Source organism: Embiotoca jacksoni, unplaced genomic scaffold, assembly GCF_022577435.1.
Source record: "Embiotoca jacksoni isolate LCO1_2020_lvr unplaced genomic scaffold, fEmbJac1.0.p SCAF_18, whole genome shotgun sequence".
NCBI classification, from domain to species: Eukaryota; Metazoa; Chordata; class Actinopteri; family Embiotocidae; genus Embiotoca; species Embiotoca jacksoni.
This window is the reverse complement of record NW_027185318.1, coordinates 8713281-8740439: the sequence shown is the minus strand read 5'-3', so window position 1 is coordinate 8740439 and position 27159 is coordinate 8713281. Positions and strand designations below refer to the sequence as shown.

Here is a 27159-nt window from a genome sequence, read left to right as displayed (position 1 = left end):
GTGCTAGTATAAGCAGGTTATCTAATAAATTGGAAATGTAAACCAAGTTTTTCCAAAAAATATCACATTTAATTATGTTTCTTTAGTTTGGGAGGCAGGGGTTAGGCACTAAAGTTAATTACTTTTTTTAGGTCTCTTCAGTTTTTAATTATCTCCCAAAGAAATGTGCTATTTAGTGTGCAAGTCACGTTTCAGTATCGCAATAATGTAATGCTCGGGGGAGGGAGGAGGACGGGGGGGGGGGGGGGTGTCAGTAATTTTGAACAGGCAAAATTGTAAGTTACCTCATCCGTCTGAGAGGACCCACCCATACCCGGTGGATCATGGATGCAGGAAACTGCAGAGCCGGCTTCGGTAACTATAAATCATTAATTTGTTTTTAATGTTATAAAGCTACAGTTGCTCGTATTCAAGGCTGTTTATTATTTGTGTTATAGCGACTGTGTCATTAACTATCTGCGAGTAAACAGAAATAGCTCAAATAGGGTGTTTTGTCTCGCGTGCGGGATGCTGTTTAGCTTAGCGTTCATTTTCAGGTCGCGTTAGCTCGCTGAGTTTTCCCGACTGTGGAGGAGCTCCAGATGAGACTGTGACGGACAGTAAAGGCTCTTGTCAGACCTCTTGTATATTCACACGTAATGACGCTGTCGTAGTTATCAGTCAAGCACACGCTCCGGTGCTCTAATGCTCCGATGATTGTCATTGAAACGTTCCGGATGTGCAAACTCTGCGCTCATTGGACGCAGGAGCCACGCTGACCTCTCCTATTGGACAGAGAGATAGTAAACATAAAATATATCTTTTGCAAAAAAAAAAAAACCCCATACAGATGCACCAGCATCCAATTCTTTTGGAAAATACCTGAAATGATGAGTAAGATTGCGCTAACCTATGTTCTGTCCGTCTTTCTGCTCTCCTCGTAAATCTTCTTGTTGCCTGATTAAATACAGATTGTGTTTAGATGCCAGAACAAATTCAGGCTTTTCTTTTTAAACAGCTATTTCCCAGATTTTGTTTTTTTTCCCCCTAAATATGTGGAAAGAGTGTGGTGCGAGCATTTGGTCGCTTTGTTTGGGGATCCTTTCACTACTAATTACTTTCATTGCTTTCGCCACATCTGTGTAAAAAGTTCAAAAAAAATAAATAAGAAAAGCTATTGCAGATAATAAAATAAACACCCAGAAATATTTAAAACAAAACTTGTTAAGGAAGTCCAAAAACCAGCTGACACCTAGTTTGCGGCTCATCAGGGTTACTGGAGCAGTTTCCAGCTTTGCCCAGTTGATAATTCAGCCTTATTTTAAATTCAGTTTGGATGGATTGTACTTTTTTTTTTAATGTGTTTATGTGTTTTACAACACTCGCGTCGCAGGGCATTTCACAGTGTCTCCAATGGCCAGCAGCGAGCAGATGTGGCCTCCTGCTTTCATTTTGTTTTATCTGTTGAAACTTGGATCACTGCTGAGAAATACAAACATGCACATTCAGCCGTACAGCTAGAGCAGAGGGATTTGCTCCCTTGTTTCAGGTAACGGTTTTAAAACCGTGTTTGAGTTGTTTAACAAATTAACAGTATCCCGCTGTGTCTGTCATGTTTGGCAGCACGACTGAAAGCATACTGTTAATAGGATATTTTCGGATCTACTTCTAACTTGCACACTAACTCTTAACACACTTAAGCAGGGTTTCCCCAATCATTATAACACTTTGCATTATAATAAACTGCACCCAAGTGTGTTTTTTTTTTCCACATCATCTGAGCCAAACAAACAGAAAAACCTATTGTGAGGGCTGACGACGTGAGGATGAGAAAATCACGGCTCAAATCCATTCAAAAGCCTTGTTTTTCAAATGTTTTGTGATTATTATTTTTTTTTTAATGGCATACAGTGTTTTTTGTTTTTTTTTAAGTAAAAAATTGTAATGACAATAAATTATGTGAAAATGCATAGGTTTTAGCTACCCAACTAACCCACCCCCACTGCAAACACTGAGTACCTAAACCCTCCGGAAAAACCCTGTGTATATATATGACATAATGTCAGTTATTAAAGGTATATAATTATGTTGTTTACTCCAAAGCTGAATACTAGATCTCGTAATGTGTTCAGGAATGTGAGTTGACAATGTGGTAATAACACTATGGAATGATGTAATAAGCAACAAAAAGACATGTAAACAAAGGACATTATATTCTAAGTAAAAAACAGAGAGGAGAGATCCCTCCTCTGTGTTTATTCTCAAGGTTTCTTCCAATCTTTCGCTGCTAGATTTTTTTTTTGGGAGCTTTATTTAATTTGAATTGGGGTCTAAAAATCAAGGGTGTCAGATGCTCTAAAACCCCTTAAGGTAAATTTGTAGCATTGGGCTGTATATAGACAAAATTGACTAGATTTGCCAATATATAACTGTAAATATCTGCATTCAGACTAACTGACTGGATGTATTCCCTCTTTGGTTGTAGTCACATCTGCATTTTAGCTGTTAATGTGTCACCCATGGTGGTTTTTGTTGCCCTATTAAAACAGAGCAGAGCTTACTTTCTCCTTTATCTGTCTCTAACATGTATTCTTTCGTAATTAACCCTCACTGCCCACCTAATGGCTCCCACCTCTGTCTACACAGGCATCTTAAGGATGTGGCTTCTGTGGATCCTGCTGCTCTCGCTGCTTTCTGCAGTGTCTGGGGGTGCAGACTCAAAGGCTGTCACCACCACTCTCACAACCAAATGGGCCGATACTCCTCTGCTGCTCGAGGCCAGGTATGACTTTGCACTGCTCCAACAGTAGCAGCGTTTTTCGCCGCATTACATCTGACATAAGATTTGGGGAGTAGATAATAGATAAATCAATGTCCTGAGGGTCGTTCCAGAGACTGTCCCCTCTCGAGTTCAAACTTCTGTCTCACTGTAGTGTCCTTGAGGAAGACGCTGAATGCTGAAAGGCTTTAGATGTTGTACTGTTTGCTGTAGCTGACACTGTGCTCTCCCTTTGGCAAGAAAAACTTTGTGTTGTCTATACAGTGAATCCACAGCTTATGAAACCGCCACCTTCATATTCTCTCTCCCCAGTGAGTTCCTGGCAGAGGAGAGCCAGGAGAAGTTCTGGGACTTTGTGGAGGCCAATCAAAACATCGAAGGAGAGCATGATGGTAAAGTGAAACCGCTTCAGACTCCCTCGACCAGATTTCACTTTTATTCTCTGTGCTGTGAGCAGCTGAATTTATGATGTGTACGCAGCATCTCGCCAGTAATTGCATAGTCAGTGGTTTGGCCAAGTACTTGTGCAAGTAATAACTTGATAGAATGGGGCTGCAAACCGTGGTTTTGTTTGTGTTAACAACAGTTCAAACTGAATTTAAGAAGTTTAAGATTTGAATAGAGAGGGAGATCTGATATTATTACTTCTGTGTGTGTTTGTTGTCCTCACAGACACCGATCAGGCCTACTATGATCTGATTGTGAAGAAAGCCAGTTCCTTGCTCAGCTCCATCCAGTTGAACATGATGAAGTTCGCCCTCTCACTGAGAGCCTACTCTGCAACCGTATACTCCTTCCAACAGGTAACCGCATTCATGACCTTGAAAGTTAGTTTTTGAAGGCTTGTACATGCATGTTGGGAGGATCGTGTTCATGAAGCTGCTGTTTTATTATATTTTTAGATTGCCTCCACCGAGCCGCCTCCCTCTGGCTGCTCAGCTTTTTTCAGCGTCCACGGAGAGAAGACCTGTGATGCAGAAGGCTTAGCAACGCTGCTGAAAACTGCACCACAAAAGTAAATAATGCACAAAGGCTTGGAATCAGAAAAATACTGATAGATTTTGTAATTGACGTCAACGTCTCTGTCTTTCAGGCCGAAGCCATACCTTTTCAAAGGCGATCATAAATACCCGGGATCGAATCCCGACGCTCCCGTCGTCATTCTCTACGCCGAGTTTGGGACAGCAGATTTCCAGAGGCTTCACCAAGTCATTTCATCCAAAGTCCACGAAGGCTCGGCGACTTATGTGCTCCGCCATTACAGCGCTGTAAGTGTTTCATACACAGGAGCAGGTTCACTTTGGTCCAATATTGATGATCAGATTATAATTATAACAGATAGATGGACATTAACAGATTGAATTAATACATGTTTAATTGATAAATTGATTGACATAAAATTACAGTGTGACATCAGATACTGTCAGTAAATCTATTTTTTTTATATCAGGAATTGTGCTATTCTTGTAAGTAGACGGTCGGCAGGTGAAATCCCAAAGTTACTTTCAGGACAAATGAAGATATACTGTCATCTCATTGTATGTCAGTGAAGATGCGGCGAGGTGATGATTTGAGAGCACTTTTTAGTTATCCTAAAATAAACTTCTGTTTAAGTGGGCTCCTCATTTACATCTCGGAAAAAAAAAAGTGCTTCCTCAGTTTCTCGTGCCAAGTTGAAGTCGGATTGCTTCTCTCTTCACATGCAAATACAGTTGATACTTTTTTGTTGTCGCTTTGATTATGCTAAATTATGCTCACCATCTGTCTGTACGGCGCCGAGTCCTGGGAACTCGAAAGGCTGTAACACTTAACTCTTACTCTTTACTTGGGTGCTCCGGGGCAAGTCAGGGGCCAGTTAGTGTCAGTACTTATCAAGCAGCAGCTGTTAGTTCGTACTGGAAGGCTGCCGCTGTAGTCGGTAAGCACACGTGTTTGTAACGCAGGTGAGATTCATTTTTTTTACAAGCGAGATGAAGACCAGGAAGTTGACAGAGCCTTTTACTACATCATCATGAATTTGTCATCCTTGCATCTGCAGATAAAGTGAGACGACTTGATGGTTTGACTTGCGCCTTTCAAATGCACTCGCTCATGCATTTAAGCCTCTTATGAATACATCCTCCAGTGGCGTGTCGAGGCACATCAAGAGATGTGAGAGGCTTGTGATAGGGATGAGGACGATATCTCCCTCCCGTCTTTTTTTTTTACAATGTTTGCTCCTCGTCCTCCAGAACTCAAGTGGAAAGAAAGTGTATCTGTCCGGTTACGGAGTGGAGCTGGCCATCAAAAACCAGGAGTACAAGGCAAAGGACGACACACAAGTCCAAGGTGTGCACACTCACTGCCACACACACTGTCAATACACACACATGCTCATGATGGTGTAATCCCAGCAGAGTCCTGACACGAATATCGAGCTAACTGATTGTGGTTTCAGGGGAGGAGGTGAACGCGACAGTGATCGGGGAGAATGATCCAGTGGACGAGGTCCAGGGATTTCTGTTTGGCAAACTCAAGTGAGTGACTCCGTGTCAGGCCATGATAGAATTTCAAAGCTTGGATTAGCTCCAGGAAGTGCACCACGCTCACAACAGAGCCGAGGCTTTTCCTTCTGTTTTTCCTCCTCTCCTTATTCCCATAAAGCAAAGACCATATCTCTGCTAAACTAACCTGAAAATAACCAAATCAATCTCTGAGTCCGAACTTTCTCTTAATGAGCGGTTTAGCAGATGCACTTACTTTTTCTTTGTCTGTCTGTCTCTCACCAGACATCTCTACCCGGAGCTGAAAGAACAGCTGAAGGAGTTGAGGAAACATTTAGTAGAAAGCACCAATGAAATGGCACCTCTGAAAGTCTGGCAAATGCAAGGTGGGCCTCCGTCCAAGTCATGTTCTCGTCTTTCAGCCATCAGAAAATTTCAGTTTTCCTTCTGTTTCTTACTGAATTAATGGATTTGTCAAGACAAGCAGACTTTGCAAGGAAGTATCCGTTTATGGTTCCTACATCTGTTATAAGTAATTATACAACAGGCTTAAACAAACACGTCAACACTGAGAACATCTTGACAGGCAAGCAAAAAATACACAGAGGCTCCCTCATCTTACAGCTAACACCTGTGGACCTTATTCCTGTCACTTACATTTTCAGGGAATCAATTTTATGGTGTTGTAAATACACCCGCAGGACTCAAACTGACTTCTGAGTCTATTAGTTTCACAGCTATGGCCGACAAAAGATAATTGTCTAACGGTAAAAACCTTGTCCCCCTCAAAATTCGATCAATTGTTCCTCGATCCAAACAAACGTTTATGTCCGTACGATTTCACAGAAACCTGGTCGCACTGTAAGTTTAGAGATGTCCTGTTTACCTCAAATGAAAAGATGCAAAAACTGGATTTCCTTTGCGTTAAGACAAAGCAACAATTTTTCCATTTAAATAACAATACCCAGTGAAAGTCTAAGAACCCTTTCATACCTTAAATAATTGCGATCAGGTGATTATGTAATAATTGGGACAGGCCTTGTGTCACGAGATGACTGGTGATGTGACCGTGCGGTATATTTTCAGAATTTTCATAATCAAATATTCCTTTTTGAGAACTACTTTGTAACTCTCAGTGAGGATGAATAAATGCATAAAGACTGCATGACTTGCTGTCAGTCATCAGAATTTGATTTCCCTTCGTGGGATCATGCAGTCCTAAAGATGCTGGGCGACCGTCATCCAAACGTCCAATTAATAAGTTAGTTGTTGATGCACTTTTCTTTTTTTTTTTTAAATTTCATTCATTTGATTTATTTCATTTGGAAATAAATGATGTTGAATAATAAGTAAAGAAAAATAAACAAATATTGTCTCCTGTTGTTTTAACAGTGACGTCATTCCATCATCAAACTAGCAGAGTAAAGTGTATCTCTACAGATCTCTAATCAATGCCTGCAATCGATCAGTGTCCTCTTGATACATTCGAGCCATAGTATCTTGGAGATGTGAGAGTATTGTCCGCTGCAACATAAAAGCATTATTGATTAGGATTACATCATCTATTGATCACGAATTCAAAGTCACTCTCACAGATGTAATTTTATGTGCTTTTGAGTTTTTTTCTTACCACGCACACACACTGACACTGTGGCTGGAGCTGATTTTCATTGCTGGTTAATATATATTTTTTATAAAACACATCCCTGCATGAAAAGCAGCATGAGGTGTGGGCAGGATGTGAGCATGCAGCTGCTTTGATTGTACTGAATAAAGGATGCGTGGGGATGAGGGGGCTGAGCTCGACTGTCAGACTGTCATGCGGGCGTCTGTCTTTATCTTCTAACCCGCTGGGGCTCATTAGCTCAGCCTGTTTACAAAGAGAGGGAGACCTCAAGGGGCTAATAATCACACAGGCTACAACACCATTACAGAGATGCTCACTGCATCGAAATAATCCTCACTACACCCTCCTTTTCCTTGCAGACCAAAGCTCCAAATCCTCATATCTTTTCTACCCTTAGACACTTAAGAATACCTTCAAATATATATATATATATATATATATACATATATATTATTTATTTATTTATTTATTTATATTTATATTTTTATATATATATGTATATGTACTGATGTATGTTCCAGTCTGCCTTCTTAATTGTGCCTTGAATGCTTTAGGATAGTTTTAATTAAGGCCTCAGATGTGAAGGCAAGCATGTGAACATTTGCTTGTTAATATGTTAATTATCTTGAATCATGGTTGTTGTCGCTGGCATCTAAGGATGCCCAGACTGAAATAATGAAACGGCAATGAAATGAATTGCCATGACATTTTGGACTTTCATGAGCTCATGATATTAACAGATTGACATTCATATTCCAGCCATAGATTATTTGTCATACGTTTGTTGATCTCGTGTCTTTTAATCTTTCGCATTGCTTCCCAAACTGTGGTGCGTGACTCTCCACATGGGACACAAAAGTCGTGCTGAATGGCCGAATGATTACATTCCAAATGGCCCAAAAATTTACATTCTCTTTCATTTTATTATAAACAATTGTTATAACACATATATGATCTAAAAATCAGTGGCTGATCATTTGAATATTTCAGAAATAAAAGCTGCCTGTGATTAGTCACGTCACGTCCGACTTAGCACCTTAGCTTGACGCAGTTGTGAAATGTCATATCTGCAATGTGGCTTGGTAAAATTTGGTTTGGTACATCGTGATACACAGTTGGTTAACCTGTGATCGAGTGCCATCATCAGGGACAAATTTCCCTTTTCCAGCTTTATCCTGTTTTTTTACTGCTAATAGCGTGCTAATACTCAAGACTAAGATGGTGTGAATGATAATGATAATACTTGCTAAACATCAGCGTATTACCATTTGGTGCTGTAATGTTAACATTTAGCACAAAGCACTGCAGTGCCTGTATTGTGTTGCCTTACAGACTCCTCAGTCCTGTTAAATGAAAGTTAACATTTGGCTGTTCAAGCTCCTGCTGTTGTTTATTTCTTTTTAAACTTCAGAAAATTTTAGCCTTCTTTTAGTTTATTCTGAGTACAGGCTCTGACAAATGCTCCCACTGCTTTGATTTTTGCTGAAACTTTCTCTCCTTTTGTTGAATCCTCTTGTGTGTTTCCTGTTCTCCTCTCTCTACTTTGGTCCGCTCATCTCTTTCCCGTTTTTGCCCTCTTTGCCTGCCTACCCATCCACCCACCTTTTCTTTTATAGATCTGAGTTTCCAGACAGCAGCTCGCATTCTTGCTGCTCCCGCTGTTGATGCCCTCAGTGTTATGAAAGACCTCAGTCAGAACTTCCCCACCAAAGCCAGGTAGAGAAAACAAACACACACACACACACACACACACACACACACACACACACACACACACACACACACACACACAGACAGACAGACAGACAGTAGCTACAGTGAGAAGTTTGTCTGTGCAGATACGGACTCGTCTGCAGGTTTACAGCTCACTCTGCTCTTCTCCCTCACAGGTCCATTACTAAAACCGTGGTCAACTCCGAGATCCGCAGAGAGATCGGCGAGAACCAAAAGGTTTGTTCAATCATTCATCTTTTATTTCTTCATCCATCAGTCATGTTCATCTCCTCTCTCACGCTTCCTTTCTAACACAATGAAAACATTTTATCATGAAATAATGAGGACGTTGTTTCCTGTGTTTCTCTTATTGTCAGTAAATTCTATATCAAGAAGGCTTTAATCTGTTCCCCAGTACTTTATGACTTCCCTCCTCTGCCTCAGGCTGTAAAGGTTCTTACTGAAGATATTAGTCTCTAATCACAGGTCACGGGTATATTATTTATGTGTGTGAGGGGAGAGCAGAGAGAGAAAACAACAGCATAGAGAGACAACAAACTATACATTTTGGGTAGGTTGGTGTGATCAGTAACCACAGACCAGATGCAAAGCCAGAGATAGCTGCAGAAAAAGAACTAAGGCAGTGAGAAGGCATAAAGGTTTATGAGATGTAATGATGGCATATAAATGCATGGAGAGTGTAGGATGGGAGCTCAGTGCATCATGGGAGGTCTCCCAGCATCTGTGGCCTATAAGAGCATAATTAAAGGATGGGCTAGCCCTGTCTATATGCATTATCAAAAAAGTTTTAATCCTCATCCTAAAATTAGAGAAGTGGAGCCAGCGACTATCATTGCACAGCACTCCTGCTATATTATCTTTGTTGATTTTCACCAGTTTCCGGTAAAGGTCATGGGATGAGAGCCGCGAAAAGCATGTCCATTTTTTTCCCCCACCACTTGCTTCTGGTGCCTCCAAATCTTTTAATTTTGCTATCTACAGGGTGGATGATCCAAATATTACAGCTTTACTCACTCGTGTCTTCCAGTTTTATTTAGGAGCTCAGATGTGTGGTGAAAAGGGCAGCAGTAGGGCAAGCTGGTTGTGCATTTTAAGAGTGCCTTCAGCTGAACCTCAATAATCTATTACAGCTTTAATATCATGAGTATTAGAGTTGTATTTTTCAGGGCAAGATTTTGAATCTAAAAAAAACCCAAAAACTGACAGTCTTATTAGCTCTGAAGAACTAATTAGGAGCAGCAGTCGTTGCAAAGTATTCTTATGAACATGACTTGTCGATTTTTTTTTTTTGTGTGTAAAAAAAAGCAAACATCTGTTAACACAACATTATCAGATTTACCCCTTTATGAATTAATTCCTATCAAATACTGACGTTTGATTTTAAAGACAGCAGTTTCAGTTAGAAGGCTGATTTTTTTTTAATCACAGCTGCTCGATTTCTTCATCCTCTACAACTCCTCAATCTTTTTGATATCCGACATGCTTGTGCTACTCCCCTCCTGCTGCTGACTGTCTTGTCCAATAATTTGGGTTTTGCAGTTTGCCAAGCTAATCCAATAAAGAAGAAAAAAGAAAGAAAAACAGATGGCATTATTGCATACAGCCACAACCAATGCCCCTTAGCCTCTTGGCTTCTGTCTTTAGGGAAATATCTCAAAATGAGAACTGCCCCTCCTGTTTTTGTTTTGTTCCTCTCACCTTTTATTATGTGATAAATTGTAAACAACATCTGACTTGAAAAGCGTTCAGTTTCTGATAGTGTTCGACGTTGCCTTGCTAATGGAATAGGTAATCACCCCTTTTTCTTGTCAGTGTTTCTTCACTCTTCCTCCTGCAGCTGTGCTCACATTATCTTGGTGTGCAGACAGGAGTTTGGGTGGGTGGTGGGGGTGAGCAGACAAACGTCCTAATTACTGAATCGTGATTCATTCAGCAGGCGCACAGAGTCCTGCAGCGAGAAATGATTATTGATTGAAGTAGTTTGGACACATGCACTTGCAAGTGTGCACTTCTTTCTCTTTCTCTCGCGCACGCGCGCACACACACACACACACACACACACACACACACAGTTTAAGTGGGATGAACAATATTTGTGTTAATCATGTCTTGTTGTAATTGCAGTGTCTGGAGTATGATTAATCTGATGTCTTTGTCTTTCTATAACGAGATTTGACTGCACCAGAACGACTTTGAGCTTTCCTTTTGCCTGCGCAGACACTCACACACACACACACACACACACACACACACACACACACACACACCCTTTCTCTAATAATTAGATTTGTTTAGTGTGGGGTTTGATTGCTCTAAACAGACTGACTTTGAACAGAGCTGTCAGTGCTTGTTTGGAGCTGTCGTCGTGCCTTGTTACGGCTCTGCATTGACTGTTGCCTCTAGTTTTACAGTATAATTGACTACACGATGGCCGGCTTTGACGGTGCGTGCTGCAGCGTGTGGCAATCTCCTCAGCTGGTGCCGAATGGGGAGCTTTGGGGGGTTGATGTGAACGGGACATCTAGTCATGTTGACGTTTTTCTCTCTGTAGTTTTTCAAAGGAACTCTGGGGTTGCAGCCGGGGGAATCAGCCCTCCTCATCAACGGGCTGCATGTATATCTGGACACACAGGACATCTTCAGGTACACACACAGTCCTTTATTGATATACAGTTTATGATCACTGACTAACATCCCTTTTGTGTTAATTCCAAAACAGAAAGGCATTAATGTTGCTTTAATCATTCAGTCAAGAGCTGCCGCCATGAGTTGATGACTTGATTAATTATATTCCCTGTTGATTGACTAATCAGCTGCTCTTGTGATGATCAAATTAATCATCAAGTCAAGTTGCAACCAAAAATACCAAATCATTTTGCCCTATCCAAAACATAAAGATGTTCAAATTACTGTCATATGTTACTGCAGCTATGCTTGAAAAACTGTTACTCAAGCTGTTATTCACTTATCATAATAATTATATATTATTCTGGTAATCCATTATAAATTAATCGTCTTATTTTTGCAATTCTACTGAAATTATTATAAATTGTTGCTCATTCATAATGTATTATACAGTTAATTTGAAATCTGATCTGGAAGTGTTTTATTTATTTACATAGATGTTACTTAATATTGAAAACCAACCACGATAAAAAAAAATGGTAACGATCCCTCGGTATGCATCTGTTTCAGATGATCAGATGATGATTAGCAGTCATCTTGGTACATCCACGCTCACCTCTGTCCCGTGTTCCCCGCAGTGTGTTCGAGGTGCTGCGCAGTGAGGCGAGGGTGATGGAGGGTCTGCGCTCCCTGCTCATCGAGACGCACTTCATCCACGACATCCTGAAGCTCAACGTCCAGCCCGCTGACTCCGACTACGCGGTCGACATCCGTAACCCCGCCATCAGCGTAAGAAATGTTCACACGCATCTCTCCCTGCCGTGAGCCGTGAAAATGGTGCAGAAAATTACACCAAAGTAGGTTGTTCCTGGAAGATTTTAAGATTTGAACTCCAATCAGGTTCCTGTCTGAAGAATTATGGAGGCATTTCCACCACCAGAAAGTAATTGTCTACTCTGTCTTCTCCTCCTTCCAACCATTTCCTCCTCATTACCAACTTCTTTTCTTTTTTTTTAGTGGATCAACAACTTGGAGACGGACCACAGGTACAGCTCCTGGCCCTACAACGTGCAGGAGCTGCTCAGACCAACTTTCCCTGGAGTCATCAGGCAGATCCGAAAGAACTTTCACAATCTGGTAAGAAGCGCTCCTGATAAATTAGCCCCGAGTGTATCCAGACAGATCTGTAAAAAATAAATACCAACATGTGTCTTGTGCAGGTGATCATTATGGACCCGACCCAGGAAAACGCTGCTGAACTGCTGAGTGTCGCAGAGATGTTTTACGCTAACAACATCCCCCTCAGGTTGGTGTTTGTATCATTAAAATTCATACTTTAAATATTGAACATTTATATATTCTCTGATGGATTAATGCTTTATTTTTCTGAAAATAAACACAAACATAACACTTTTTTCTCGGCCCACAGTTAGCACAAATGAGAAAAATAGAGATGCTGCAGTGCAGCTGGAGTCAGTTGTAGTTAAAATCCATTTTAATTGAGGATTTTTGTCAGGCAGGTTTGAAGACCTTTGATACATCCCTGCATGTGGCATCTTGGGATAGTCAGTTTGTTTGAATACTGATGAAGCAGGCAGCGCAGACTCTGAATTTTAACTGTTTTTTGAAGCTTATTTGGTCTCTAAATGCGTTTTCAGGATCGGGCTGGTGTTTGTGGTGTCAGTTGAAGATGACATCGACGGCATGCAGGATGCGGGTGTGGCACTGGTGCGAGCCTTCAACTACATCAGCGACGAGGTGGACAGTCAGAGTGCCTTTGAAGCTGTCATCTCGGTGAGTCCGGTTTTTCACAAGCATTAACAGTATGGAGACTTTGTATAATAAAGCATCATCCCTGTTACTCTCTGCCCATTCCATCTTCTCCTCTCCCACTAGATGTTTAACCGCGTGCCGATTGGTGGACAGCTGAGTGTTGGGGACGTAGTTAAAGTGCTGGAGAAGAGGTTTCCCTACGTGGAGGTCAGCAGCATCCTCGGAGCCGACTCCAGCTATGACAGCAACAGGAAGGTGAGTCGGGGCTGAGCACGGCGTCACTCTGGGTTGTTGATATTAGCAGTCAAAACTAACTTTGTAACCTCTCCGTTATGTTGGCAAGTGTCTATGTAGCAATTCAGAAATAATTTAGAAACTCCATAAAAGATGTAGAAGCACTTTAGACAAATAAAAGAATAATTAATGAGACCTACGAGTGGAAGATAACTCCTTTAAAATATGAAAATGAGTATGAGATAATTACTTTCTTGTCAAAAGGGATATGCTAAGTATGAACCTACAGATGATTAACTTAACTTAGCATAAAGACTGGAAGCAAGGAGACACAGTGAGCCTGGTGCTGTCTAAAGATAAAACAAAAATGACATTTTCCAGCAGAATTAAACAAGTAGAACAAAAAAGACAGCGCCAGGCTTGCTGTTTTTCCCTGCTTGTAATCTTTATGTTATGCTAAGATAAGTTAAGCTTTCCCAAATCTTTCCTTTTAAAATGACAGCTTAGTATGTGCATGTCAGCTCTGTTTTGTTGACCTCTCTTAGGGCACAATTGAAATTGTTTTCTTATTTTTATGGTTAATTAAGAGCCACGTTTTTAAAATCCCAAAACCTTCGTCCTCCGTCTTCTGCTTGGTCGCTAACAGTTTGTAAAATTCAAATTGGAAAAGTGTCTCTTTCTGTCTCCTCTTTCAGGAGGGGCGGGCGTACTATGAGCAAACAGGAGTGGGCCCGCTGCCCGTGGTCATGTACAACGGCATACCTTACCAGCGGGAGCAGCTGGACCCGGACGAGCTGGAAACTGTCACCATGCAAAACATCCTGGAGACCACTTCCTTCTACCAGAGAGCCGTCTACCTGGTACACACACACACACACACACACACACACACACACACACACACACACTTTGATACATTGTCAGGTTCATTATCTGTTGTCACAATTTCATGAAATTGTTTTATTAATGTTGCAGTCCATACGTACTGTACTCGTTTTGATTTATTTTTGCACAAATGCGATAATATAGTCTAAAAAACAGTTTTCTCTTAATTCTGCCAACAAATTGAAATATTTTTCAATTAATTTACATCAATCTCATCAAGAGGGACTGACTGGTTGTCACTAGTTTAATTTGAGACTTTTAATGGCAGTCACGGTCTTCATTTGTTTTTGTTTTATTTTGCTGGATAGACTACAAAATAGAGTATAATCCCAGAAAACCCTAAAAATTAAAAGAAAAAAGAGCAGAAGAACTTCAGATAATTTCTTTCTTTGAAGTTGAGCTATTGAAAAAAGTTAATTTGTACAAGTAGGAGTGTAGTGATAAGACAAATTCTCTTTCAGGCAGGATCTTTGTGGGTATGCCATCTGTCAGTCTTTTTTAAAAAAAATTTTTTTTATGTCGTCCCAACTCTCAGAGGAGCCAAATCTTTGAGTTGATACTTTCAAAGGATTTCTGAGGCATTTAAGTGTTTATAGTTGTTGCTATACCAGTTATCCTGGTCAACATAATGTTAGTCATCACACACTTTGTCCTCTTTAATGTTTAATCAAAATTTTTGGAGGAAAACTTTCAGTGGCATCGGTAGCCTAACTGCAGTGGAAAAGCTATTAACACTGTAGAAGGGTTTCTCAACTGTGACTATAAGCATGGAAAACTTTCAGTGAAGAACCTCCCGCATCACTGCCGCTTCTAACAGTGAAGAATGTCCTCTCGGACTTATTCCTTTAACACCCTGAATATTTGCTTGTAGGGTGAGCTGGCGACAGATCACGACGTCGTGGACTTCATCATGAACCAGCCCAACGTTGTTCCTCGCATCAACCCCAGGGTGCTGTCCACCAGCAGAACCTACCTGGACCTGTCTGATAGCAGTGAGTACACATCGGGGAGGGAAACACATGTGAACACACTAACTGAAAACACACCAACAGTCCATAATATCTGAAATTCGATCGGTTATTTTAGTTTTTAGGTCAATATTTCCACAGAAACGTCTCATTTTTTTCACCAAAATAGTTGTTTAGTGCAGGATAAAGAATGTCTGATGTTGTTCAGAGGTTATTTTTAACTCACAAACCGATATTGAAGCCCGGCACTCGTTTGATGAGAAACTGACAACCTGGAATTAGGGACTGTCTCAAAATTACATGCAGACTATTTAGACTCAGTTTGGAGTTACTTTTTTTTTTTTTTTTGAAGGTTTGGTTCAATCACGAGTTTAATTTAGGCTTATGCTTTTTTTTATTGAAAGCCATAGACTGTATACAAAAATGAACATAGGAGCTGGCTCCAACAAACATCTGCCTCCAATAGATTCCCATTCAAAAAGCACCAACTTCTCATTAAATACAAAGTCACTCAATTTTTTTCCTCCGCAGGTAATTATGGTCTCTTTTACTAAATTCACTCCTTCTAATCGGTGTTCTGGTGGTCTTTCTGGGAAAAAAAAAATAATCCATCATTAATTAAATATTAGGCTCAAAGAGGGGTATGTTTGGAGGGGTTCCTGGTTTGATTGACATGCCTGGGGTGCAGTCAGGATTCCTGCATAGGTGGGCGGGGCACAGTGTCCTCTGGTTCTCAGTCAGCTCCTCCCCTCCATGTCCAAATATGGTCTAACTGGAGGATTCAAAACGGCAGTTCACAAACCAATGGGTGACGTCGCCGTGCGTTGACACATGTTGGCAGCTGAAGTTTCTATATATTTATATATATTGGGAGTAAAATTGTCAACTTGGCTTGCCTACATATACATGACATGAACTTACAGATAGCTGCTTTCTGTTACCAACCCAATACAATTTCTTGTACATGCATTTTTTTTTCAGTCTAAAAAATACCATCTTTGACCTTTGCTCCATAATTTCCACTTCACCCCTTTTGTCCCTTTTGCAGACAACCACTTTGTCGATGATTACGCTCGCTTCTCCACCCTCGACTCGAAGGCGAAGAGCACCGCTGTGGCCAACAGCATGAACTATATGACGAAGAAAGGTGAGGGTCACATGACAGCTGCTCATAAAAGAATCAGACGCTGAACAGAGGAGCAAGTTTGTGGAGTTTTTGTTGTTGTTGTTGTTACTATTGAAGTCAATTTCACCATCTTCAGGCCTAAACTCTCTCTCCGTGTATTTTCCTACTGGCCACCTGCTCCTGCTCCTGCTCTTGCTCCTGCTCCTGCTCCTCCTCTTATACATGTGTTTTTAAAATGTCCCTGCATCAGGGATGACCACCAACAACAGGCATGGTAATCACCCTTTTACTCCACATTACTCCCTCTCCTCCTCACTTGCTCTTTTTTTTTTCGGTTTTCTGTTGACCACATTTCTGGCTGTGTTTATATGTGTTTGTGAATCCTCCACCACCCCTCCATCTGTGTTGCATCTCTCAGAGGACACAAGTGACTAACTAAGCATGTGATAATTATTGTGAACCAGGGTCTAAGTATAAGTACTAAAATGTATTGACGTAACTGCTCACTGTGTTCTAACATTGTTTTTCCTTCCATTTTTCGGAGGGAGAGCATGACAGTTAATTTCTGTGTCATGTTTATTTTGTAGCTGCATGAAAATCAGATCCTGGAAATGAGAAAGTTTGAAGGTTCTGAGGAAGAAATGATTTTGGAGCGGAGAATAAATGAACTTTTCAAAGTCTTGTACGCTAACTATGTATATTTGTGTCTGATTTACCAAACGTATCCCCATTTTAAGAGGATGTGTCTCCTCTACCTCATAAGTTTCATCTGTAAAACTTGAGTACCTTTTTCAGATCTTATGTCTTTCTTCTTCTGTGATTGTCAGATGAAGGCTACATCCGCCCTGTGACTTTCTGGGTCGTCGGAGACTTTGACAAGCCCTCAGGACGCCAGCTCCTTTACGATGCCATCAGACACATGGTACAAGATGTTTTATAAACCAGCTCTTAAGGATTAGATTCCTCAGTAAAAACGAATGAAGGTGATAGTTAGCAGCTGTCCTGGTTCTGTTCAAAGGTACAAAAATCTATCCACCGCCACTTCTAAAGATGGTTAAAGGTGCATAGTTGTTACCATGGCCAGAACATCTAAAGCTGTCGGAGCTCAACGTGTCGCTGACTCTCTCCTGCTCTGTCACAGAAAACCAGCAACAATGTCCGACTGGGGATGATCAGCAACCCGTCCGCTAGTCCCTCTGCTGAGTCGAGCCACGTGAGCCGATCAATCTGGGCCGCCATGCAGACGCAGTCGGCAAATAACGCCAAGAACTTCATCACCAAGATGGCTAAAGAGGAGACTGCTGCTGCCCTGGAGAAGGGTGCTGACATCGGAGGGTTCGCCGTCGGGGTGAGGGGGTTACAAACTGCAGAATGATCCTCCCGTTGTCATTGTTGAAACGTTTTGCTCCTGTCAGGCAGGCTCACACGCCTCGTTTTTATTCCTAATTTTGTCCTTGTGTCAACTGCTTACAAGTTATCTATTTTTCCTGCAGGGTATGGATTTGTCATTGTTCAAAAGTGCGTATGAGGGTCCCAAATTTGACTTCCTGCTCTCCCACGCTGCCTACTGCCGAGACGTGCTCAAACTGAAGAAAGGACAGAGAGCAGTCATAAGCAACGGAAGAGTGAGTCACACTCGGGTTTCCTATTGTTTCTCCAGCTTCAAACCTGTACGAAAATACGGCTGCAAATATAGTTTGAAAAACTGTATGCAATTCAAACCCCGTATGTTTGTTTCAGATCATCGGTCCGCTGGAGGAGGCGGAGGTGTTTAACCAGGATGACTTCCTGCTTTTGGAGAACATCATCCTGAAGACGTCCGGAGAGCGCATCAAAAGCAAAGTCCAGCAGTTTGGAACCGAGGAGGACAGGTAGGTGAATTTATCCTCATGAAGCCGAACCTCTTCATGCTCTTCACAGATGAACTTTCTCAGAGTGTGTTTAGAGTTAACGCAGCTTTTCTCTCAGGGCCAGTGACCTGGTGATGAAGGTGGACGCTCTGCTCTCCTCTCAGCCCAAAGGAGAAGCCCGGGTGGAATACGGCTTTGCAGATGACCGCTACAGGTAAAGTTGTAACATCATACAGATGAAGAAGCCTCCTTTATTCTCTGGAGTATTCCTCCAGGGTCATTTTACATGTCATGTAACCGTATTTATATCTTGTTTTTAGTTTGTCTTCCACTTTTCCCTAAAACTGAACTCACAATGAATTATTCACATGAGCTCGTTCTCTGCAGACGTCAGGAAAGTCTTCAAATATTTTCATTTCCTTGACAACATCATTGATTATCTGTTTGTTTGCAGCGCTGTGAAGATCCGTCCGAAAGAGGGAGACGTGTACTTTGATGTTGTTGCCGTGGTGGATCCGGTAACCAGGGACGCACAGAAACTAGCCCCTTTCCTATTGGTAGGCTGACCGTCGATTGGGTGATCCGTCTTTTTCTAACTCGTCCGTACAGTTGATGTCTTCGACCTTTTGTCCTCTCTAACGTCTCTCCTCTTTGTCATCTGCAGGTTCTGAAGCAGCTGGTCAATGTTAACTTGCGGGTCTTCATGAACTGCCAGTCCAAACTGTCAGAAATGCCTCTGAAGAGGTGAGGAAACGAACTGTGAACACTGAAACTATACATTTTTGTTACACCAGCACACCGCCCCACATGTCAGATATTTCTTTCTGCTCCGTGTTAGTTGAAGTTTACCCTCCTAAAAAGTTTTATGTTTTACTTTAAACTTTTAAATCAGTCAAATATCATAATGATGTATGACTACAGTACATTGGAAATGTACTAAATTTGACACTGGTAGGACTTCAGTTTCAGTTTAGTCCAAATCGCAATACAGATGTACCATAAACATCATAATTATGGCTAATTATTATAGATCCCGTAAATCTGAACTAAAATACTCTCAGTATCTATAAAATAAAGATGATTTTTGACAGTTTTATTGTCTTTACTTTAACTTGTCATTTCGTCGGCATCATAAAAGGACCCTATTTGCATTAAGTTGCAGCAGTTAAAGTCTTCTTTGCAGCAGGAAACAACATTTGGATGATGAAAATCATTTTGAAAATGATTTGAAAACATTTTCTGACACTTTCAAACTCATCATGCTGTCGTCTTAGAGTCGGATTGAGTTTTCTCGGCAGTCGCAGAGATCGATTTGTAGACAAACAAATTTAGTAGCTGTCAGGATTTCATCTGTAGCACTCAGCACTTCCCTTGCTGCCTTTTTTTTTTTTTTTTTTTTTTTAATGATTGATATTGTGTCATACGGTGAAAGCTGTGAAAAAAAAAAAAAAGCTACTCAGTGAACCTTTAGTTGGAATTGTTTCGTCAAACTTTAATTGTCGAGGCAGAATATGGCCTGAAGACTTTTTCACCTTGTTGCCTTCCAGCATTTACCGTCACGTGCTGGAGCCGGAGGTGCTGTTTCAGGCTGACGGTAGCTTCTCTCCCGGCCCCCTGGCCAAGTTCCTGGACATGCCCCAGTCTCCGCTCTTCACCCTGAACCTCAACACCCCCGAAAGCTGGATGGTGGAGTCCGTGCACACCCGCTACGACCTGGATAACATCTACCTGCAGGAGGTACGGCAACATGCCCGCCTGGGTTCGATCCGGATCAATAGCGGTGGAATATTGAAGTGTTTCTTATTTAGCAGTTTGCAGCAGTAAACTCTGAAGTCTGAAAAGTTGCCCAGCTACTTTATCCTGATGTCAGAGGGAATGTTTGAACACTGCTTCCAAGTACATTGTCGTCCTCACAGCGGGTGACGGTCTTTTATTTTGCTCTCAGCATAGATTTAGATTTCACATCGTCTTTCCTTTGCAGTATATTTATATTCAAAAGACTACAATCGCTTGATGCACCAAGAAGACTTAGTACCAGTTTAACAGTTATTTTTTTTTTTACTATTTTGGCATTATGAAGGGAGGATATTCAAAGTCAAGCTGAGGCTTTAAAGAAAACATGATTAACCCTGAAGAGAGCCTTGCAGGTGAAACCTAATATTTAGCCCCACCCACAACACCCCATTAGTTTCTACAGTTTTTTTTTATTTTCTAGTTATGTAGTTCTAGTTTTTCTATCTATAAGCTCTCATTGCAGCCCAACTTGTTTGAGTTTTCTCCCCTTAAGATTTCTTGTATTTTCACCTCGGAGTGTTTTTCCCCTCTTCACAAGAAACCTTGAGCTGGTTTTGGAACTCTTACCGACGTGTCTGTAAAACTTCTGGACTCTGATATTTGGTGCTGCACAGCCTGAACTTGACTCGGCCGGACTCTTGTGTTTTGCAGGTGGAGAATATTGTAGCAGCAGAGTACGAGCTGGAGCACCTTTTGCTGGAAGGTCACTGCTTCGACGTCAGTTCGGGTCAGCCGCCGCGTGGCCTCCAGTTCACCCTGGGAACCGCCTCCGAGCCCGTCATCGTGGACACCATCGTCATGGCGAACTTGGTAAGTTATCGCGTTGCAGTTTCAGCCCCTCATTTGGTTGTCCAACACTCGACAGCTGAAAGTTTTGAACTATGAACAGCTTTGCTTTCCGTCTTGATAAACTGCTCATTCTTCACTTTTATTTTTAGTCCTTAACTCCTTCGTTCTGCTGTGCAGGGTTACTTCCAGCTCAAAGCCAACCCGGGCGCCTGGATCCTGAAGCTGAGGAAAGGACGCTCAGATGAAATATACAAGATTTACAGGTGAGACTGCAGAGAATCGGCTATTTTCCGCCACAGAAACCAAACGTCTTATTAGTTTTTGAACTCAGCCGGTGCTCGACTCTCCTGGATATACAAACTAACCGTGAACTCTTCTGTTCTCCTGTTTTTTTTTTTTTGTGTGTTTTTTTTAATGATCCTCTCTTTCTTCGGTCGCAGCCACGACGGCACCGACTCTCCGGCGGACTCAGATGACATCGTGGTCGTGCTGAACAATTTCAAGAGCAGAATCATTAAAGTGAAGGTCAGTTCACCTGTGACGAAGTGATGACTGTCTGGCATGGAAAACTGCGGTTGAACTCCAGCCGTCCGCACAGTTTGCTGGTTTTAAACTTTGTCTCCAAATAAATCAGGATGGAGGGCGAGTGAGCAGAATATCCAGACTGTTCGGTTCTCATACATTTCGATGAGCAGAAGAGACTCCCGTCTGTGTTGACTCATACTGTATATAGCATGTACATTAAATGACATGGGTAAAGTCGCGCATTTAACGAGGACAATTACATGTCTTGGATGTGGCCACATGAAGGCACATTTTTTTTGAACTACAAACAAAACTATGTTCAGACACAGTTTCTTTGTCATGTTGAAACGCTGTTGATGAATACAGGCTGCAGCACGTTGGACTAAATCTGACTAATTTATAAATACACTAAATGAGGGAATAAGTTGATAAAAAAAAGAATCAGAATATATATGCAGAGCCCGATTTAATGCATTATTAGGTACATTTAAGTTTTTATTTTAGAGAGTAACGGCTTACAAATGGAATAAATGTCAGCCCCAAAGTCAGGGTTTAAAGAAATTTGATGCAAAATCTAAAATTGATGTTTCTCACAGTGGCCACGAGGTGTCGCCAAAGTCAAGTTTTCAAATCCTGCACAATTGGTCTTTGTCTTTAGACATAAACAGATTCATATCGACTGATCTGTGTCCCAGAGTGCAGTGCTGAAACTTTCCAGCCAGATTAAAAAAATATCTAACTACTGTGTCAAACGGATTAATAAAATTTTCTTAAAAATTCAAATTGTGTATCGATCAGGTCCAAAAGAAGCCAGACAAGTTCAACGAGGAGCTGCTCAGTGATGGGACCGAGGAAACTGACACTGGCTTCTGGAAATCTCTGACCAGGTACAGCTTGGATGTAATCAAAGCTTTTATAATAACTGGAGCTGAAACAAGAAGTCCGTTAATCAATCGATTGAAAATATAAAATATAAGGACAAACGTTTATGATGGAAAGCTGTTTCTGCTTTATTTGAATTTGAGTTGTGTACTGAACATTTTTTTTTTAATTTATTTTGAAAGTCTTTAACTGTCAAATATTCTGTTTTATTTTGTCTCCCAGAGGTTTCACCGGTGGAGGGAAGACCGAGGAGCCGAAGCCGGAGAAGGGCGACGTGATCAACATCTTCTCTGTGGCCTCGGGTCATCTGTATGAGAGGTTCCTCAGGTGAGATGTGACCAGACATAGAAAAGAGGGATTAAATATCCACTAAAACTAAAAAATTAACATCCCACTACTACTTCAAATAATTTATTGATATGGGGCCTTTTTTTGTCCGAACTCTATTGCCACCTCTTTTTTTTTTAATTTTATTTTACTCAGGATTATGATGCTGTCAGTTCTGAAGAACACCAAAACGCCCGTCAAGTTCTGGTTCCTGAAGAACTACCTGTCCCCGGCTTTCAAGGTAGGATTTTTTTTTTTTAATTTTTTTTTTCCCCCTACTGCTTTTTCTTTGAAAATCAGCTGGCATTTCATCATTGATGTGGAGATTCTCTCTTGACGGCTGCAGCTTTTACACTGTCAGGCAGTGATATGAACTTCAGATAGGAGATCAAGGTAAAACATGCAGCAGAGACCACATTTGATTTTTTTTTTTTACAGACAAATAAGTGGACTTCAGTTTTATTTCTGCACTTCTGGTTAATCGTTGCTATTTTCTGACTGTTTTCACTTTCTGTTTTCGGTGTCTAATCAATCTGTTTATTATTGCGTGCCTTTATTTGGTGTCACTCCATTGGTGGCCTCCTTTTGTCCAGGAATGTAAAATACCGACCGGGCCTGTTTTGTGTATGACCGTCTTCCAGGATTTCATCCCCCACATGGCGAAGGAATATGGTTTCCAGTACGAGCTGGTCCAGTACAAGTGGCCCCGCTGGTTACACCAACAGACCGAGAAGCAGAGGATCATCTGGGGCTACAAGATCCTCTTCCTGGACGTGCTGTTCCCCCTCGCTGTCGACAAGATCCTGTTCGTGGATGCCGACCAGGTTTGCTCAAACACTGCGGTCCCCTCAGGAAGGTCGTTCCAAAGCCTCGGGGTCCGGGCAGCTGAACTCTGACCCCTTTAGTCGTCAGCCTGGACTCTGCAATTGACAAAAGACAATGCACGGCCGAACAGGTCAATGAGCGTTGAAAAGGCGGAGAATTAAATGTGGAGGCAGGCCATTAAGAGCCTTATCAAGAAGATATTAAAATCGGTCATTTTGAACAAGATTTAACTCTCAGCTGCGAATATTCGCTGGCTTTCTTCAGGACAGTAAATGATTTTGAAGTTCTCAACCGAGGGAGTCTTAACAGCGGATTTCTTGACAAGCGACCGAGTGAATAATCGTCAAACAGTTGTTTTAAAGCGACCCCGTCCTCCTGTCCCTCAGATCGTGCGCACAGACCTGAAGGATCTGCGCGACTTCGACCTGGAAGGAGCTCCGTACGGTTACACTCCGTTCTGCGAGAGCCGCAGGGAGATGGACGGCTATCGCTTCTGGAAGTCCGGCTACTGGGCGAGCCACCTCGCCGGGCGCAAATACCACATCAGGTAGGCGCCGATCCGCCCGCTCAGCCGCAGCCCGACAGTCGAGAGACAACAGCGCTTCGAATATCCACCACCCGCAAACGCGCGCACGGATGCTTTTAACTTCTTAGCCCATCCATTTTTTTTCAGGCTTTCCTCCATATTTCACGCTTCCTATTTGATCCTCCGCAGCGCCCTGTACGTGGTCGACCTGAAGAAGTTCAGGAAAATCGCGGCAGGGGACCGGCTCAGAGGGCAGTACCAGGGGCTCAGCCAGGACCCCAACAGCCTCTCCAACCTCGACCAGGTCTGCGACCGTCTTTCTAACGCGTTTTTTTTTTTTTTTTTTTTGACGTGAGATTCTAAGGATTTGACACTTAACGCGGCAACAAGACGAGCTCGAGATCGTTTCCTCTGACCGCAACCGCGTCACCACCCAACCGAAACATTAAGGCGGCGACCGACAGCGCGGAGAGAAAGCAGCACAGCTCGTCCTCGTGCGACTCCTCGCATCGAGCTCCGTGTTCGTCCCTGCTTCTCACTGACGTTTTTGTCGTGTTTGTTTTTTTTTTCCCCAGGATCTTCCGAACAACATGATCCACCAGGTGCCCATAAAGTCTCTGCCTCAGGAGTGGCTGTGGTGCGAGACCTGGTGTGACGACAGCACCAAGAAGAGCGCCAAGACCATCGATCTGGTAACAATTTCAACAGTTTGTCAGTTTCGGAGAGGAGCGACAGGGTTTCGGAAAGATTGCTATGTCCGCAAACAGCCACTAGAGGGCTGACGGGCTCAGTGTGAAGAGGTAATTGACAAGAGAATGAGTTTCTGTTTTTGGATCAATTTATCAATTCCAAATCAACAACAAAACTTAGAATGAAAAATAAAGCCAAAAAGGGTTGACCGGGGTTTGGGCTCTACATCCCACACCATCAACAACACCACCACCGTCCTCCCACTTTCAATTTTATGCGTTGCACTCATCGCGAGGCTTCAACAGTTTGACGGTTGGTCCTGAGGTGAGCAGCTCAACCTGTCCCCGCAGAGGACGAAAGAGGACCCTTTAAAACGCGAGATCGTTTAAGACGAACGACCTCACCGGACACTTCGGCCGTGAGATGCGTCCCGTTCTTGCCCCCCCCCCCCCCCTCCCCCTCCCGTCAGGACGTCACCGGACCGGGTGCCACGGCTCGGAGAACCATCTGGACGAACAGCCCCGCCCGCCGGTATCATCGCTGAGTGTTTCGTCTGTTCCTTCTCACAGTGCAACAACCCCATGACCAAGGAGCCCAAGCTGCAGGCCGCGGTGAGGATCGTGGCCGAGTGGACCGACTACGACCAGGAGATCAAACGTCTGCAGACCCGAGTCCAGGAGGGAGCGAACCACACAGGGAAGCAGCGGAGCACAGGTACGCAGCGCTCACAGCGGCCGACACGGGCCGACTCGGCGCCCGCGCCGACCGCCGTGACTGATGTTTTGTCTCCCGCTTCCCTTCGTCCCTCCGCCAGATGCTCACTCGGAGCTGTGAGGATCTGCTGGCGGCGTTGACGCGGCAGCAAAGCGGACTCTGTTTAAAGAGTTGCGAGGAGGCTCGTCTCGGGCCCCGGGGACCGCTCGCCGACTCGACGGTCGAAACGATCTCGTTTTTTTTTTGACAGGTGTTTGTGTGTGCTTGGATACAGGCGGTAAGAATGTATTTTGTGAAGCAAATAATGAATATAAATTATATTTTTTTTTCTCCCCCCCCCCCCCCTCCTTTTTTTTTTTTTTTTAAATGGCTGTCAATCTGTTAGTTTGCACTGATTGGGACTCTGGTTGTAACTGTGTTTGAAGCACAAAGGGAGGAGGACTTGTGAAAAATGTAACTGCTGCTTCACTTTGGTGTTAAATCTCCTACAAGTCAAACCTGTGGTGGCGGTGGTGGGACGGACGTCTGCTCGCTGACGGGAGTCAAGTCACTTCCTGGTGTGGACAATGGTATGAAGGTGTGGACAATCCTGCATCGTCTAGATTCTAGCAGATGTTTTAGTGGCCACCCCCGAGACCTTAAGGGACTGTTGATGACTTTTTGGTGTTTAACATGAAACTAAATCAGCAGACCTTGCTGGAATTCCCAGATTCTTGATGCCACTGTGACTCTCAGGTAAAGACGTCTGAAGCTTTTGTGGGTTGCAGCAGAAGAGGAGAGGAGAGTTTGTTGTACAATTAATTAAGGGAAGAGCAGCCATGACGTTTAGTTTTTGGCTGAAGAAAAATAATTTGATTTTTCTGTTTCTTTGGTAACATCCACGGATTTGTCGTCGTCTTCTTGTTTCGGCTGTCGGATATTTTTGTTAAATAAAATCCCCAATCAAGAAGCCGTTCAGTGTGTTGGTACCTTTTTATCCACGTTTCCAGGTATTTTCTCAAGGTGTTGTTACATTCTGTCGACCAAGGCGATTTCTTCGTAGCTCGTAAGCGAAGAGAGACGCCGACACGGCTGAAAGAATAAACAGTAGAGGCAGACAACTGGAAGTTATAGAGAATACGTAAATGTTGTGTATAAATGGTCTATAGAGCTACAAGAGATCGCGGTTGAAATCAAGTGCTAGGAATGCAAATTACCAAACTGACATAAACAAAGAGCTCACGGTCTGAAACAGATTACACCGGTCAACAAAGATTTTGTCCCATGCCAAAACAAATCCTGTTTTTTTTTTGTGTGTATTTTTGAATCCACACGTGTTCAGAAAAGCAGCACCGAGTGGAGCCCCTCTATGTTGGCAGACTATTGCTGGACACTAAAGAGGGATTTTTCTGAGGCCATTTGTGGGTGAAAAATCAAACGTTTCAAATGTAAGTTTGTACATTTTTTTTCTAACGTAAAAGCAGCAAACTTTAGTAGAAAAGGTTCACCTGGTTTAGTTCGTGGGACAAACACAAAACAGTTGACTTTGTTGTCTATTGTTTCTGAAACAGAACCGCCGCTCTATTGCAAATCCGACATGCCGACGTGACGCAATTTTGGACAAAACACCTTCTTCGCTCAAAATCGTAAATCCGAAAACTGGTCGCGTCCCGCAGGTCAAGTGTTAAAACATTCATTCATGCAAAATGCCCAGATAACGTTTTAAACAGTCGATGTAAAACAAGTCGTACCTCGACGTGTGAGGCGTCCTCGTCCCGGCCCTCCACACACAAAACCTGTTGCTGGAAGGTTTCAGACTTTTATTGTGATCCATTTGAAAAAAGGTTTTACAAAAGGTAACATTCAATTTTTACACCAATTCTTAAAAAAAAAAAAAAAAAAAAAAAAAAAAAAAAAAAAAAATCACTTAAAATAAGGTTTTGATACAACAAATTCAGTTAACTAAGTAATGGCTTCTATAAACAATGTGAAAATAAGATAATAGACATGTAAATGAATGCTACAAACATGAAGACAAACTGAGG

General features: G+C 42.3%; 1 protein-coding gene across 2 annotated transcripts; it reads left to right on the top strand.

Moving 5' to 3' along the window:
- Positions 1-298: 298 nt before the first annotated feature.
- Positions 299-26106, top strand: uggt1 (UDP-glucose glycoprotein glucosyltransferase 1). Of its 2 annotated transcripts, XM_069152573.1 has the most exons (41): positions 299-354; positions 2626-2761; positions 3071-3150; positions 3431-3561; positions 3661-3773; positions 3852-4026; positions 4990-5086; positions 5196-5274; positions 5527-5627; positions 8485-8584; positions 8758-8818; positions 11154-11245; positions 11866-12016; positions 12245-12364; positions 12448-12533; positions 12886-13021; positions 13124-13255; positions 13930-14094; positions 14991-15111; positions 16136-16234; positions 16464-16487; positions 17041-17135; positions 17355-17561; positions 17707-17838; positions 17954-18084; positions 18182-18277; positions 18518-18620; positions 18728-18807; positions 19611-19800; positions 20509-20667; positions 20824-20909; positions 21087-21171; positions 21970-22058; positions 22276-22380; positions 22537-22621; positions 23022-23204; positions 23592-23752; positions 23921-24035; positions 24307-24423; positions 24991-25135; positions 25236-26106. In XM_069152573.1, the coding sequence occupies exons 1-41, from the start codon at positions 324-326 to the stop codon at positions 25253-25255; spliced, it is 4614 nt and encodes a 1537-aa protein (XP_069008674.1). In that variant the 5' UTR covers positions 299-323; the 3' UTR covers positions 25256-26106. The 2 variants fall into 2 exon arrangements, with proteins under 2 accessions (XP_069008674.1, XP_069008675.1); XM_069152574.1 differs by lacking the exon at positions 16464-16487.
- The last annotated feature ends 1053 nt before the right edge of the window (positions 26107-27159 follow it).

Excerpts from the sequence above, each read along its gene's own strand:
- uggt1 (XM_069152573.1), top strand. The coding sequence starts at position 324 with ATGGATGCAGGAAACTGCAGAGCCGGCTTCG. Across the intron at positions 12,534-12,885 it reads GCTAACAACATCCCCCTCAG|GATCGGGCTGGTGTTTGTGG; the intron begins GTTGGTGTTTGT and ends ATGCGTTTTCAG. Across the intron at positions 18,808-19,610 it reads TCAGAAATGCCTCTGAAGAG|CATTTACCGTCACGTGCTGG; the intron begins GTGAGGAAACGA and ends GTTGCCTTCCAG.